The sequence below is a fragment of the Leptodactylus fuscus genome, chromosome 7, assembly GCF_031893055.1.
Source record: "Leptodactylus fuscus isolate aLepFus1 chromosome 7, aLepFus1.hap2, whole genome shotgun sequence".
In the NCBI taxonomy this organism is placed as follows: Eukaryota; Metazoa; Chordata; class Amphibia; order Anura; family Leptodactylidae; genus Leptodactylus; species Leptodactylus fuscus.
In genome coordinates, this window is record NC_134271.1 from 138,645,769 (window position 1) to 138,660,409 (window position 14,641).

The following is a 14,641-nucleotide window of genomic DNA, read 5'->3' on the forward strand; positions in this document are numbered from 1 at the left end:
GAGTGGTAAGTGTATATGAAGAGTGGAGGTAACAGAGCTGTGTGTGTGTGGGTTGAGGATGTAGCAGGGCTTAGTGTGTAAGAAATTTAAATTTATCAAAGCTGAGTGTGAGAGGGGGGAATGTGAATGTATTAGTGTGGAGATAAAGTGAATTCAGCATGGCTGCGTGTACGGGGACATAAATGTGGCAGAGGTGAGTGAATGGAGGGAACGTGCTGTATGAAAGGAGAGAAAATGAAGATAACAGATTTGTAGTAGTTTGGGGAAGGAGGGGGTTGTATGTAGCACAGCTGAGTGTGAATGTAACACAGCTGAGAATGTGATGGGAAATGTGAATGTAACACAGCTGAGAATGTGATGGGAAATGTGAATGTAACACAGCTGAGAATGTGATGGGAAATGTGAATGTAACACAGCTGAGAATGTGAAGGGAAAAGTGAATGTAGCACAGCTGAGAATGTGATGGGAAATGTGAATGTAACACAGCTGAGAATGTGATGGGAAATGTGAATGTAACACAGCTGAGAATGTGATGGGAAATGTGAATGTAACACAGCTGAGAATGTGATGGGAAATGTGAATGTAACACAGCTGAGAATGTGAAGGGAATTGTGAATGTAGCACAGCTGAGAATGTGATGGGAAAAGTGAATGTAGCACAGCTGAGAATGTGATGAGAAATGTGACAGCTGAGTGTGAGGTGGAGTGTGGATGTACAGAGGAGTGTGGGGAGAAAGTTGAATGTAGCAATGCTTAGTGTGGAGAAAAAGGGGATGATATCGGAGCTGTGTGTGTGAGGACATAGGGCAGCAAAATTAGGCATATAGAGTGAACAGGCTGTATACAGGGAGAGAAAAATGAAAGTAGCAGAATTGTAGGAGTAAGGAGGTAGCAGAGCTGTGTGTGCAGGAAGGAAAACTTGGGAACAGTAGTGCTGTGTGTGTAGAGTGGGAAAACATGGAGGTAGCACAGCTGTCAGGAATGATTTATTTCTGAAGTATTTCATAAGTGGTGGTCCAAAATCCAACCCCCACAAGAAGCAGCTATTTGGCCAATACCTATGCAGGGCACGGAGCCTTCTGCTTCTGGCTCCATGCATTGTATAGTACACAGGCGGGACAATGACCCCGACTCCCAACCAGCAATTGGTGCTAGCTGCCAGATAGTTTGTCTATTCTAAGAATTGGCTATAAGTAAAGCCAGCAACAGCGATGTGTCAGTGATTGTCAGCAGCAGTCACATGTATACAGCCTAGTACAGAATGGTGGGGACTGCCTGAGCATTGGGATAGGACAGGGCAGCAATGGTTAGCTGTGAATCTATATATGCATGTGCTGTAAGTGAGATATCCTTGCAGTGCTGGAGTCCTGGGTTCGATTCCCCCCAGGAACAACATCTACAAGGAGTTTGTATGTTCTCCCCGTGTCTGCATAGATTTCCTCCCATTCTACAAAGACATACTGATAGGAAAAAAATGTACATTGTGATCCCTATATGGGGCTCACAATCTACATTTTAGAAAAAAAAAGAAAACGGGATGTCTCAGAATATTATTTGGCTTGGTGGCCAGAGGCAGAACTGCTGGAATTCTTTAAAAAATATATAAATGGGAAATTACTGAATATACTCGAGTATAAGCCGACCTTTTCAGCACATTTTTCATGCGGCTTATACACAAGTCAGGGTCCACGGAGCACAGAAAACTGGAAGTGGGAGGTCCTTTAGTGCTACTGCTCTGTGATTGGCTTGTCATGAGGTGACTGTGATGTCATCAAAGGTCCTGTAGCCACTGGTATGTAACATCTGCAGATAAGGTTGAGTCTAAATCCTAGTAGCTCCGCCCACACCAGAGTCCGATCACATGGTCATGACGTCATCAGAGGTCCTTTAGCACACTAGGATTTAGCATCTCCCCTGCAGATGAGTGGCCAGGATTCATTGTGTCTTATGGAAGATGTCTGTTGTATGGAGGAGAGGAAGCTGCAGTAACGTGACACACACAGGGACCTTCCTTTAGTTACTCTGTCTAGTAATGTCAGGCATTTGGGGTTATTAATTTAGTTTCAGTAACTCCATGTGCCTCACATTAATAACAGTTAACCCCATCATGTCCCTCATATTAACCCCTGTGTGCCTCATATAAGGGTCACTAATATGGGAGACACATGAGGGGACTAATGAAGGACTTTAATTATCAAGATACCTAATTATTACCTCCATATGTCCCACATATCAGTAACTCTTATGTGAGGCACACAGGGGGTTAATGTGAGGGACATGATGGGGTTAACTGCTATTACTATTAGAGATGAGCGAACAGTGTTCTATCGAACACATGTTCGATCGGATATCAGGGTGTTCGCCATGTTCGAATCGAATCGAACACCACGTGGTAAAGTGCGCCAAAATTCGATTCCCCTCCCACCTTCCCTGGCGCCTTTTTTGCACCAATAACAGCGCAGGGGAGGTGGGACAGGAACTACGACACTGGGGGCATTGAAAAAAATTGGAAAAAGTCATTGGCTGCCGAAATCAGGTGACCTCCATTTTAGACGAATAGTGGATTTCAAATCCGGGTCATATGAGAATGTGAACTTTGTGACTATGAGACAGGGATAGCTGTACAGGCAGGGATAGCTAGGGATAACCTTTATTTAGGGGGGAATGTTATTAAAAATAACTTTTTGGGGCTCTATCGGGTGTGTAATTGTGATTTTTATGAGATAAACTTTTTCCCATAGGGATGCATTGGCCAGCGCTGATTGGCCGAATTCCGTACTCTGGCCAATCAGTGCTGGCCAATGCATTCTATTAGCTTGATGAAGCAGAGTGTGCACAAGGGTTCAAGCGCACCCTCGGCTCTGATGTAGCAGAGCCGAGGCTGCACAAGGGTTCAAGCGCACCCTCGGCTCTGATGTAGGAGAGCCGAGGGTGCACTTGAACCCTTGTGCACCCTCAGCTCTGCTACATCAGAGCCGAGGGTGCGCTTGAACCCTTGTGCACACTCTGCTTCATCAAGCTAATAGAATGCATTGGCCAGCGCTGATTGGCCAATGTATTCTATTAGCCTGATGAAGTAGAGCTGAATGTGTGTGCTAAGCACACACATTCAGCTCTACTTCATCGGGCTAATAGAATGCATTGGCCAGCGCTGATTGGCCAGAGTACGGAACTCGACCAATCAGCGCTGGCTCTGCTGGAGGAGGCGGAGTCTAAGATCGCTCCACACCAGTCTCCATTCAGGTCCGACCTTAGACTCCGCCTCCTCCGGCAGAGCCAGCGCTGATTGGCCGAAGGCTGGCCAATGCATTCCTATGCGAATGCAGAGACTTAGCAGTGCTGAGTCAGTTTTGCTCAACTACACATCTGATGCACACTCGGCACTGCTACATCAGATGTAGCAATCTGATGTAGCAGAGCCGAGGGTGCACTAGAACCCCTGTGCAAACTCAGTTCACGCTAATAGAATGCATTGGCCAGCGCTGATTGGCCAATGCATTCTATTAGCCCGATGAAGTAGAGCTGAATGTGTGTGCTAAGCACACACATTCAGCACTGCTTCATCACGCCAATACAATGCATTAGCCAGTGCTGATTGGCCAGAGTACGGAATTCGGCCAATCAGCGCTGGCTCTGCTGGAGGAGGCGGAGTCTAAGGTCGGACCTGAATGGAGACTGGTGTGGAGCGATCTTAGACTCCGCCTCCTCCAGCAGAGCCAGCGCTGATTGGTCGAGTTCCGTACTCTGGCCAATCAGCGCTGGCCAATGCATTCTATTAGCCCGATGAAGTAGAGCTGAATGTGTGTGCTTAGCACACACATTCAGCTCTACTTCATCAGGCTAATAGAATACATTGGCCAATCAGCGCTGGCCAATGCATTCTATTAGCTTGATGAAGCAGAGTGTGCACAAGGGTTCAAGCGCACCCTCGGCTCTGATGTAGCAGAGCTGAGGGTGCACAAGGGTTCAAGTGCACCCTCGGCTCTCCTACATCAGAGCCGAGGGTGCGCTTGAACCCTTGTGCAGCCTCGGCTCTGCTACATCAGAGCCGAGGGTGCGCTTGAACCCTTGTGCACACTCTGCTTCATCAAGCTAATAGAATGCATTGGCCAGCACTGATTGGCCAGAGTACGGAATTCGGCCAATCAGCGCTGGCCAATGCATTCTATTAGCCCGATGAAGTAGAGCTGAATGTGTGTGCTAAGCACACACATTCAGCACTGCTTCATCACGCCAATACAATGCATTAGCCAGTGCTGATTGGCCAGAGTACGGAATTCGGCCAATCAGCGCTGGCTCTGCTGGAGGAGGCGGAGTCTAAGATCGCTCCACACCAGTCTCCATTCAGGTCCGACCTTAGACTCCGCCTCCTCCAGCAGAGCCAGCGCTGATTGGCCGAATTCCGTACTCTGGCCAATCAGCACTGGCTAATGCATTGTATTGGCTTGATGAAGCAGTGCTGAATGTGTGTGCTTAGCACACACATTCAGCTCTACTTCATCGGGCTAATAGAATGCATTGGCCAATCAGCGCTGGCCAATGCATTCTATTAGCGTGAACTGAGTTTGCACAGGGGTTCTAGTGCACCCTCGGCTCTGCTACATCAGATTGCTACATCTGATGTAGCAGTGCCGAGTGTGCATCAGATGTGTAGTTGAGCAAAACTGACTCAGCACTGCTAAGTCTGCATTCGCATAGGAATGCATTGGCCAGCCTTCGGCCAATCAGCGCTGGCTCTGCCGGAGGAGGCGGAGTCTAAGGTCGGACCTGAATGGAGACTGGTGTGGAGCGATCTTAGACTCCGCCTCCTCCAGCAGAGCCAGCGCTGATTGGCCAGAGTACGGAACTCGACCAATCAGCACTGGCCAATGCATTTCTATGGGGAAAAGTTAGCTTGCGAAAATCGCAAACTGACAGGGATTTCCATGAAATAAAGTGACTTTTATGCCCCCAGACATGCTTCCCCTGCTGTCCCAGTGTCATTCCAGGGTGTTGGTATCATTTCCTGGGGTGTCATAGTGGACTTGGTGACCCTCCAGACACGAATTTGGGTTTCCCCCTTAACGAGTTTATGTTCCCCATAGACTATAATGGGGTTCGAAACCCATTCGAACACTCGAACAGTGAGCGGCTGTTCGAATCGAATTTCGAACCTCGAACATTTTAGTGTTCGCTCATCTCTAATTACTATGATCCCCATGGAGTTACTGAGTTGTAATGCACATGACCAGACTATTTATCTGCAATGATGGATTCTCCCCCTCGGCTTATACTCAAGTCAAGTTTTCCCAGTTTTTTTATGGTAAAATTAGGGGTCTCAGCTTATATTCCGGTCGGCTTAAGTCATTTTCTGGCGATACATTCTCTTTAAAATAAAATAAAATCTTAAGATGAGGTAAATCCAACACAAGATTACACATCAGATTCCACCATTGCATTATTTGTTCGACGAAAATGAAGCCAAAAATGGAAAAGTATGAAAAATTAAGGGGGTGTTCGCACGTAGGAATTTGACGCTGGATTTTCTCTGCTTGTCCAACACCGATGAGGATTTTGATGCTGAATTTGGAGTGGAATTTGGATATACTGCGGCAATGGAAACGGTGTATTTTCCGCCCCCCATTCATTTCAGTGGGAGTTCTCCGGTAGAATCCATCTGAAGAAAGGAGGATTTTTTTTTTCCTGCGAGCTGAAAAAAATTAACTTCTCCCATTGTAATGAATGTGAGGCAGATTTCAGGTGGAATTTGAGGTGCATTCTGCCTCAAAAATCAGCATCAAGTTCCTACTGTTGTGCTTGGGATCAATGTCCTGACAACCCTTCCCTACAAGCCATACTTGTTCATTCTTTTTCGAATTCTACCATGAGCGTTTAGCATAGTCACTGAGGACTATAGAACCTGGGATGCGGCTTGGGGGGGGTTACAATTTTTCTGAGACTTGAGATGAATTTGCTGCAATGTCCAATCCTGGGAAGACTGTGAACTGTCCTGAATGTTTTCAACTTTTTGGGGGTTTTCTTTTGTAGATTGTCAGCCCCATATAGGGATCACAATGTACATTTTTTTTTTCCTATCAGTATGTCTTTGTAAAATGGGAGGAAATCCACACAAACACGGGGAGAACATACTAACTCCTTGCAGATGTTGTTCTTGGTGGGATTTGATCCCAGGACTCCAGCACGGCAAGGCTACAGTGCTAACCACCGAGCCACCGCGGAATGTTTTCCATTTGTGAATCATCTTTCTTACTATAGAATGGTTTGTAACCCTTCCCAGATTGATGGGCAACAACCATTGTTACACTAAGATCGATCATTGCTGATGTCTTTCCTCCTGCCCTGAACGCTCCAGACCAGTAAACTGCCAGAACATCTGCTGTTATATAGGGGTCATTCAATACATCAGGGGCATTTGACTAGCATCACCTGGCTACTACTTACCCCTTGGTATAGGTGCAATAATTTTATGACACACAGCTTTTGTGTTTTTTGCCCTATTTTTTGTGCCATAAATGGTGACCCTCTGTAGGTCGTCATGTGGTGGTGTTCCTCAGAGGTTGGATTCACCGTATGTACTTGAGTTTAAGCCGAACTTTTCAGCACAGTTTTTGTGCTGAAAAAGCCCCCCTCGGCTTATACTCGAGTCAAGCAAAAATATATAATTTTTTTTTTTTTTTATTTATTTATTTTTTTTTTTTTTTTTTTTTGGGGGGGGGGGGGGGGGTCTATGACCAGCTGCAATAGTAATGTATAGAATCTCCCATAAAATAGTGAAAGAAAAAAAAGCTTTAAAAAAATAATAAATGTTGTAAATCCCTCCTTTCCCTAGAATACATATAAAAGTAGAAAATGACTGTGACACACAAACACATTAGGTCTCCCTGTGTCTGACAGTGCCCGGTCTACTGAATATAGGGGATCTGCAGTGCTCCTGCTCCATCGGGAAGGGGTTAATAGGAGCACTGCAGATACCCTATAGTCAGCCAGGCCGAATTCCAAGTGGGGGAAAGAAAAACCAGTCCTCAGAGAAGGGCCAGACAGACAACCAAAACACCCCCTCCCCCTCCCCTTCCCCAGCATCTACTTCACCCAAAAACTCCGACCATTTTAATTTTTTAAATTTTCCAGTAGCTGCTGCATTTCCCCCCTCGGCTTATACTCGAGTCAATAAGTTTTCCCAGTTTTTTGTGGTAAAATTAGGGGTCTCGGCTTATATTCGGGTCGGCTTATACTTGAGTATATACGGTACCTAGTTTTAAGACCTTTTACGGACCAGATCTTTATTACGTCCCGATACGTAAACCCATGGAGTTGAAAGAGGACGCGCTTTGTTTTTGCCGCGACTATATCTTTGATCGTACCATGTATTGCTATCATTGACCTGTAATGACATTGGCGAACATCAGAAATCAGATGAATGCTGCTCCTTAGTGCGGGTGCCCAAACACAAGGGGGTGCCATTATTTTCCTTTTAGGTAATACAGTTCTGAAACCTCTTTTCTAAGCGCTGCACATTGTGCTGTTATCCCTCCTGGCAGTAGGAATTGTTATCATGCCCATTGTCAATAGGGGGCGTCCCTACAGTCTATCGACACCAATTGGGCAGGGACACATCGCATTACACAGCCCTAACAATAGCTGCATGTTCTGTAAAGTCACTATCCTGACAGGAGGGTAGGTGCTAGAATGGAGGGAGGACGTGGTATGTCGTGGATCCAGTAGGTGGCGCTGCCATTCCATTTCTGCTGTCACAGTCGAGCACACATGTGACCATCGACATGTGGGCTAGCATTCACCTGCACATGGCTACTGCTCTCTGAGCATATGTTATAGGATTTTTCAGCATTTTGGGGTGAGGGTCTTATCTCAGGGTTTATATACTGTTATATATAGTATACTTCAGTTTTAACATCCCTCTTCTTTTCTGCCGTCATTCAGGACACAGATGAAGCGGCCAAGCCTGCGGGGTACGTACACGAGCCGTATCCTAATACGTAGTAGTAATGCAGCCATGTTTCTTATATCCTACTCTTACATGATGTCTTTGGGCTACAGGCACGGAGAAAGTAACAGGTTATACGGTTACAACCCGTCCCCAGCGCAACCTCAGGGGATCAAGAGGCCGATCAGCAAAACCTCTATGCACCAGAACAGGCGCCAGTCCAACAACACACAGACCCACGATGTAAGCTTGCGCAGAGACCCGCACACAGTGACGCGACGAATGTTCGCAGGGATGTGCGCTTAAACCTTCTGTCTCATTGTCTTCCTCAGGAGGTCCTGACGTTATCCAGCAGCTCCGAGAGCGATGGCGGAAGCAAGAAACCCGCGGCCCAGACAAACGCCAACGATAGCGACGACATTCAGACCATCTCATCCGGCTCCGATGTGGATGAGGATAAGAAGAACGTCACTTTCCGCACAGGTCCAGGTCTGTTTGGTGGGTTGCGGCCAGTAAAGCCGTCAGGGCTTCTCTGACAAGTGTCCGAATATAAAAGCTGAGACTCACCAGAATAGTACCGGACTGGATTAAAGGGGTTGTCCAGGATCAGAAGAGAACTGACACGGATGACCTATATCTAGGATATAGGAACCGTTGCCGATCAGTTACTTTGGCTGCCCTGCTCCTATTTAAGCAGTGCTGCAGTATACGAAGCTGTATTCAATTGAATAGCAGCCGCCAGAAGCCGTATATATATAAGGTACGCAGCTTCTGGCGGCTACATGAGCTGATCGGTGTGGGGTTTGGGTTTCAGCCCCTGACTGATCTGATAAGGATGATCTATCATATGGATAAATCATCAATATCAATTACGGTATCTTCACATCCTGGACAACCCGTTAAACCTCTTCCTTACTCCAGGGCCACACATGGTTGGTTAACTATCTTGAAATCATTGTGGTAAACCCACTGCGATATATGGTAAGGGTCTGACACCCGAGACCCTCACCGATCAGCTGTTTGATAGTGCTGCGGCCATGGTGGCCTCATCCTCTTCACTTCTATCGGATGAGGCTGTAATGACATGGCACGGCCACTATGAACCTGACGGCATGCAACGTAAACCACAAGTGCCACAGTTTCATCAAAACAGCTGATCAGCAGAGGTCCCAAGACATCAGAGGGTTTGTAGAGGACATGAACCCCATGACACATACCCAGTGGACCTGCCATATAATACATAAATACAGCGTTTCTCTCTGTACAAGGTGGGATTCACTGAGGGATCAGCCATTAAACCTATTTGTGTCAGTGAACTGTGTGGTGAAGTCGTCTAATTCATGTCTGTGCAGGCGGGCCGTTGGTGAAGAGACAAGTGGCGGTAAAATCCACCAGAGGATTCGCCTTAAAATCCACTTACGGTATCACAGTAAAGCCTAACATGACATCAGGGGACGGAGGAGTCGGGCGTAGGAACACCCGTCAGTTTTACGACGGCGAGGAATCCTGTTACATCATCGACGCCAAATTGGAAGGAAACTTGGGTCGATACCTAAACGTAAGTTGCTGATATGTTACAGTTAGATTGCATGCTGTAGAGGATTGGGCCACTCATTGGGGGAGGGGAAGGGTCACAGGGTATCATTTAGACCAGGGGTAGGGAACGTACGGCTCTCCAGCTGTTGCAAAACTACAACTCCCAGCATGCATACTGGCTCTGCTGTTCTGGGAACTCCCATGGAAGTGAATGGAGCATGCTGGGAGTTGTAGTTTCACAGCAGCTGGAGAGCCGAAGGTTCCCTACCCCTGATTTAGACTGATGTAACACACGGCTTGATAACGATCTGGGTTTAGAGGGATTGTCTGGGATTTCCAGAAACCTAGAGGAAGTGATGTTCGCCCACAGATAGGAGATCAGTCCTAAACCCCCAGACAACCATGTCTGCAAAGTGGATGGAAAAACCTAATAATCCTGACGCATCCCGACCCGAGGACTCATCCGGCTCTTGTTTGTCCCATTCCAGCACAGCTGCAGTCCTAACCTGTTTGTCCAGAACGTCTTTGTGGACACCCACGACCTGCGCTTTCCCTGGGTGGCTTTCTTCGCCAGCAAGTAAGTAATCTGCTTAACATTCCTCTACTTTCCCAGTGTAACGGCGGTCATGTTTTTGTGTGATATAGCAGGTAGTGATACATATACATGCACCGCGTACAGCCGCGCACACCACCAGCAATGCTTATATCACGGTATTCACCGCCGCTTATGTCACAGTATCTTAGCTGGTTCTCACGGCGCTCAGGTTGTATGCTTCTCCACTTTCTCCATTGGTGCCAAGCTGCTTAACTGTGCAGGTGGGAACATCCATATCTTATATTACGGAGAGTCACACACGCTCACACTTTACATAGTGACTGCTGATGGATTAGGATAATAAAACAAAGAGTAAGATTTTGCATTTAACAAGGGCCCAGACCTCTTCCCTAATGTGACACCCATCTTTCTGTAGAGCCAAAGGCCAGATCTTCAGCACCGCCTCCAGCGAATACCTGAAATGCATGAATATTAACCCTGCAGTGTCACCCGCCTGAGCTATTAGGTCCAGGAAAGGGGGTCTGTAGGAACTGGCACGGACTCTGCTCCGTCTCAAATGTGTGTCATAGAAACCGATAAAACTGGGGAGCACTGCAGAGATCTGACACCTGCTATTGTCCAAACTGACTGAACTCTGGCTAGTGTACATTGGGTCCATGCTGGAGAATAGGCAGTGTAAGCCTGACACCCGTAGGCGTAGTTCACACAGGGCTAGGGACTGCATATTTTGTGCTTCCCACGTCAGAATAGGACCAAAATGCTTCTTCTGCGATTGTCACGGCTTCTCCCTCTGGTGTAGGCCCAAAAGGTACCACAACCCCCTCCCACATGTTCTATCAAGCCATTTGCTGCATGAACCATGAGAGTTAATATTGCCATAGATTTAGGCGACCGTGTTGAATTTCAGCGCTGCAGTGAAGTACCTAACCCCTTGTCTCGCTGTTCTCTGTAAACTTCCTTAGGCTTTTGTTCTTCAGCTCTGCTATATATATATCTGGACTGATAAGAGTTAATGTATGGTGTACAGGACCTGCACCTCGGATTTATATATAACTCCTCTTCTTGTGTCCCGGCAGGAGGATACGGGCTGGCACCGAGCTGACCTGGGATTATAACTACGAGGTGGGCAGCGTGGAGGGCAAGAAGCTTCTGTGCTGCTGCGGATCCACAGAATGCAGGGGGCGCCTGCTGTAACTCCATCCTGCCAAATATCCAATCCTGGTGCTGAAAACACGTCTCCTCTCTTGACTCCACGTCACAGCAAGTGTTTCCCCTTCCTCCATTACTGCCCCCACCACCTCGGCCGAGCTTCCTCCTGGGGTGGTGGAGGGGCAAACCTTAGTCTTTATTTGTAGAATTACGTTTGGTATATTTTGTTTTTCATGTCCAAATAATAAAAGCTTAGAGTTTATTTGGGGCCTCATCTGGATCGGTAGACTGGGAGAGGTCTGATATTCAGGACCCCCGTCTGTGGGTAGTAAGTGCACCTCTTACTCGCTGGGATCCAGAATGTCCGGGCGTAACACTGCAACCGTGTAATGACTTCTCCATGCTGGCCTGGTTCTCTTCATTGGTCACATGATCGTAGATCAGAAAACTTACAGGTCTGCTCCACACAGGCGCTGGCATAGAAGTCACATGACTAGACAGTACGAACTCCCCTGCTCAGCCATTACTGGAAGCTGCCAAGTGCGGTTTAGTTCTGGATACTGATGGCACCTCGCCTGTATCTATGATCTGCCATAGACTATGGCGGCATGCTAAGGACTCCACAGCACAGAAGGGGCGGTGACATACGGTAAAGCCTGTCGCATGGGCTCCATGTAGACATAAGTGTGATTACCAAGAGTCACCACTAGAGGGCGCTTACTGCATGCCATTGTACTACAGCACTGTACAGACATTGGCATCACTCACCGATCTAAGGAGGGCTCACAAGCGAGGCTGCTTATCAGGATGTCTTCATAGGAAGACACCCCAACGCCAGGAGAACACACAGACTCCATGTACGGGTTGTCCTTGGTCAGGTTCGATAACCAGCTCTGTAAAGCAATAGTGCTGCTCACTGTATCCCCTCACCCAGATGTTACAACTCGTATTATGTCTATAATTCCCATACTTACATACCTAGGATACTGCTAGTTCAGCACTTTCAGCCTGGGTGCTATTATATAGTCACTAGAAAGCAGACAGTGTATTGAATATCCCCTCCGACAATACAAGGCTATGGAAGAGAATAGTCAGGGGATGTTCCTCACAGCACAGAGATGACGCTAAGGCCCAGCATTCTGACAGTGGAGAGAGATCTGTGCTGAAACTAACATCTCTGCCACCTGGGTACATACCAGGAAAGTTGACAGTGCCCTGAATTCTGCTCACCATCAGCTTTCTGGCAGTACATAGAACAAGTGATCTCAGAGGATATGTAAGGTCCTCTTTAAAGGGATCCTATCATTCAGATGACATTTTTTTCTAAGTACCACATCGGAATAGCCTTAAGAAAGGCTATTCTCCTACCTTTTGTTGTCTTCTCCGTGCCACCGTTCACCTACAATAACAGTTCTTGTCGGTATGTAAGTTAGCTCTCGCAGCAGTGGGGGTGTTCCCAATGCTGCGAGAGAACTCTCTCCAGCACCGCCTCCTCTTCTTCAGCAGTGTCATCTTTAGCCTATTCTTCCGGCGGTGGCTTGTAACTTCTAAGGCCTCCGGCCTTGGGCAGAGCAGACTGTGCATGCCCATGGGCCATGAGAAAAAGGCTGCTTGCATAGTATTGTAAGCGGCCATTTTCTTGGGGCCTGTGGGCATGTGCAGTCTGCTCTGCCCGAGGCCTAGAAGTAAGAAGACACCGCCGGAAGAAGAGAATGAAGAGGCCGTTCCTGATGAAGATGGAGGCGGCACTGGAGAGAGTTCTCTCGCAGCATTGGGGCTGCCCCCAGTGCTGCAAGAGAACTAATTTGCATGCCGAGAGAAACCGGGATTGTAGTCGAACGGCGGCCCAGTGAAGAAGACAAGAAAAGGTAGGAGACGAATAACCTTTCTTAGAGGACCTTTCACCAATTTGGGCACAGGTAGTTCTATATACTGCTGGAAAGCTGACAGTGTGCTGAATTCAGCGCATTGTCGGCTTTCCCGATCTGTGCCCCAGGTAAAGGGCTATCGGTCCCGGGAACCGTAGCGCTTTACAGTCAGAAGGGCGTTTCTGACAGTCAGTCAGGTACGTCCTTCTACAAAGCAGCACCTATCGCGCTGAACAGTGTGATCCTTGGGGTTCCAGGAGCTACAGTGAGAATGCAGCAGAAGTAATAGGAGCGGCTCAGCAGCCCTATCCACTGTCCATCATAATGGCATTTCTGGGGAATTACCGTTGCACTCCTATCACTTGCAAACACCACCCCTTCACTAGCAGCTTCTGGTACCTGCAGCCTACAGTCATGGCCAAAAGTTTTGAGAATGATACAAATATTAATTTTTACAAAGTCTACTGCTTCAGTTTTTCTAATGGCAATTTGCATATACTCCAGAATGTTATAAAGAGGGATCAGCTTAACAGCATTTACTTGCAAAGTCAATATTTGCCTAGAAAATGAACTTTATCCCCCAAAACACATTTCAACATCATTGCAGCCCTGCCTTAAAAGGACCAGCTAACATCGCTTCAGTGATTGCTCCATTAACACAGGTGTGGGTGTTGATGAGGACAGGGCTAGAGATCAATCTGTCATGAGTAAGAATGACACCACTGGACACTTTAACAGGAGGCTGGTGCTTGGCATCATTGTTTCTCTTCTGTTAACCATGGTTCTCTCTAAAGAAACACGCGCAGTCATCATTGCACTGCACAAAAATGGCCTAACGGGGAAGAGTATCGCAGATAGAAAGATTGCAGCTCAGTCAACAATCTATCGCATCATCAAGATTTCAAGGAGAGAGGTTCCATTGTTGGCAAAAAGGCTCCAGGGCGCCCAAGAAAGACCAGCAAGCGCCAGGACCATCTCTTAAAAGTGTTTCAGCTACAGAATCGGGCTACCAGCAGTGCAGAGCTTGCTCAGGAATGGCAGCAGGCAGGTGTGAGTGCATCTGCACGCACTGTGAGGCGGAGACTCTTGGAACAAGGCCTGGTCTCAAGGAGGGCAGCAAAGAAGCCACTTCTCTCCAGAAAAAACATCAGGGACAGACTGATATTCTGCAAAAGGTACAGGGAGTGCTGAGGACTGGGGTAAAGTCATTTTCTCTGATGAATCCCCTTTTCGATTGTTTGGGACATCTGGAAAACAGCTTATTTGGAGAAGACGAGGTGAGCGCTACCACCAGTCTTGTCTCATGCCAACTGTAAAGCATCCTGAAACCATTCATGTGTGGGGTTGCTTCTCAGCCAAGGGAATCGGCTCTCTCACAGTCTTGCCTAAAAACACAGCCATGAATAAAGAATGGTACCAGAATGTCCTCCAAGATCAACTTCACCCAACCGTCCAAGAGCAGTTTGGCGATCAACAATGCCTTTTCCAGCATGATGGAGCACCTTGCCATAAAGCAAAGGTGATAACTAAATGGCTCAGGGAACAAAACAGAGATTTTGGGTCCATGGCCTGGAAACTCCCCAGATCTTAA

At 47.3% G+C, this 14,641-nt stretch overlaps 1 protein-coding gene across 4 annotated transcripts in view; it reads left to right on the plus strand.

Moving 5' to 3' along the window:
• The window catches only part of SETDB1 (SET domain bifurcated histone lysine methyltransferase 1), a 35,408-nt gene extending 24,004 nt beyond the window's left edge, over positions 1–11,404 (plus strand). For 2 of the 4 annotated variants that reach the window (XM_075283120.1, XM_075283121.1), the window contains exons 17-22: positions 7,938–7,966; positions 8,055–8,184; positions 8,274–8,430; positions 9,294–9,499; positions 9,966–10,054; positions 11,110–11,403. In XM_075283120.1, coding sequence (XP_075139221.1) covers positions 7,938–7,966; positions 8,055–8,184; positions 8,274–8,430; positions 9,294–9,499; positions 9,966–10,054; positions 11,110–11,227 — 729 coding nt within the window. In that variant the 3' untranslated portion in view covers positions 11,228–11,403. Of the gene's footprint in view, positions 1–7,937; positions 7,967–8,054; positions 8,185–8,273; positions 8,431–9,293; positions 9,500–9,965; positions 10,055–11,109 lie in introns of all 4 variants that reach the window. The other 2 variants (XM_075283117.1, XM_075283119.1) reach the window with 2 other exon arrangements.
• The last annotated feature ends 3,237 nt before the right edge of the window (positions 11,405–14,641 follow it).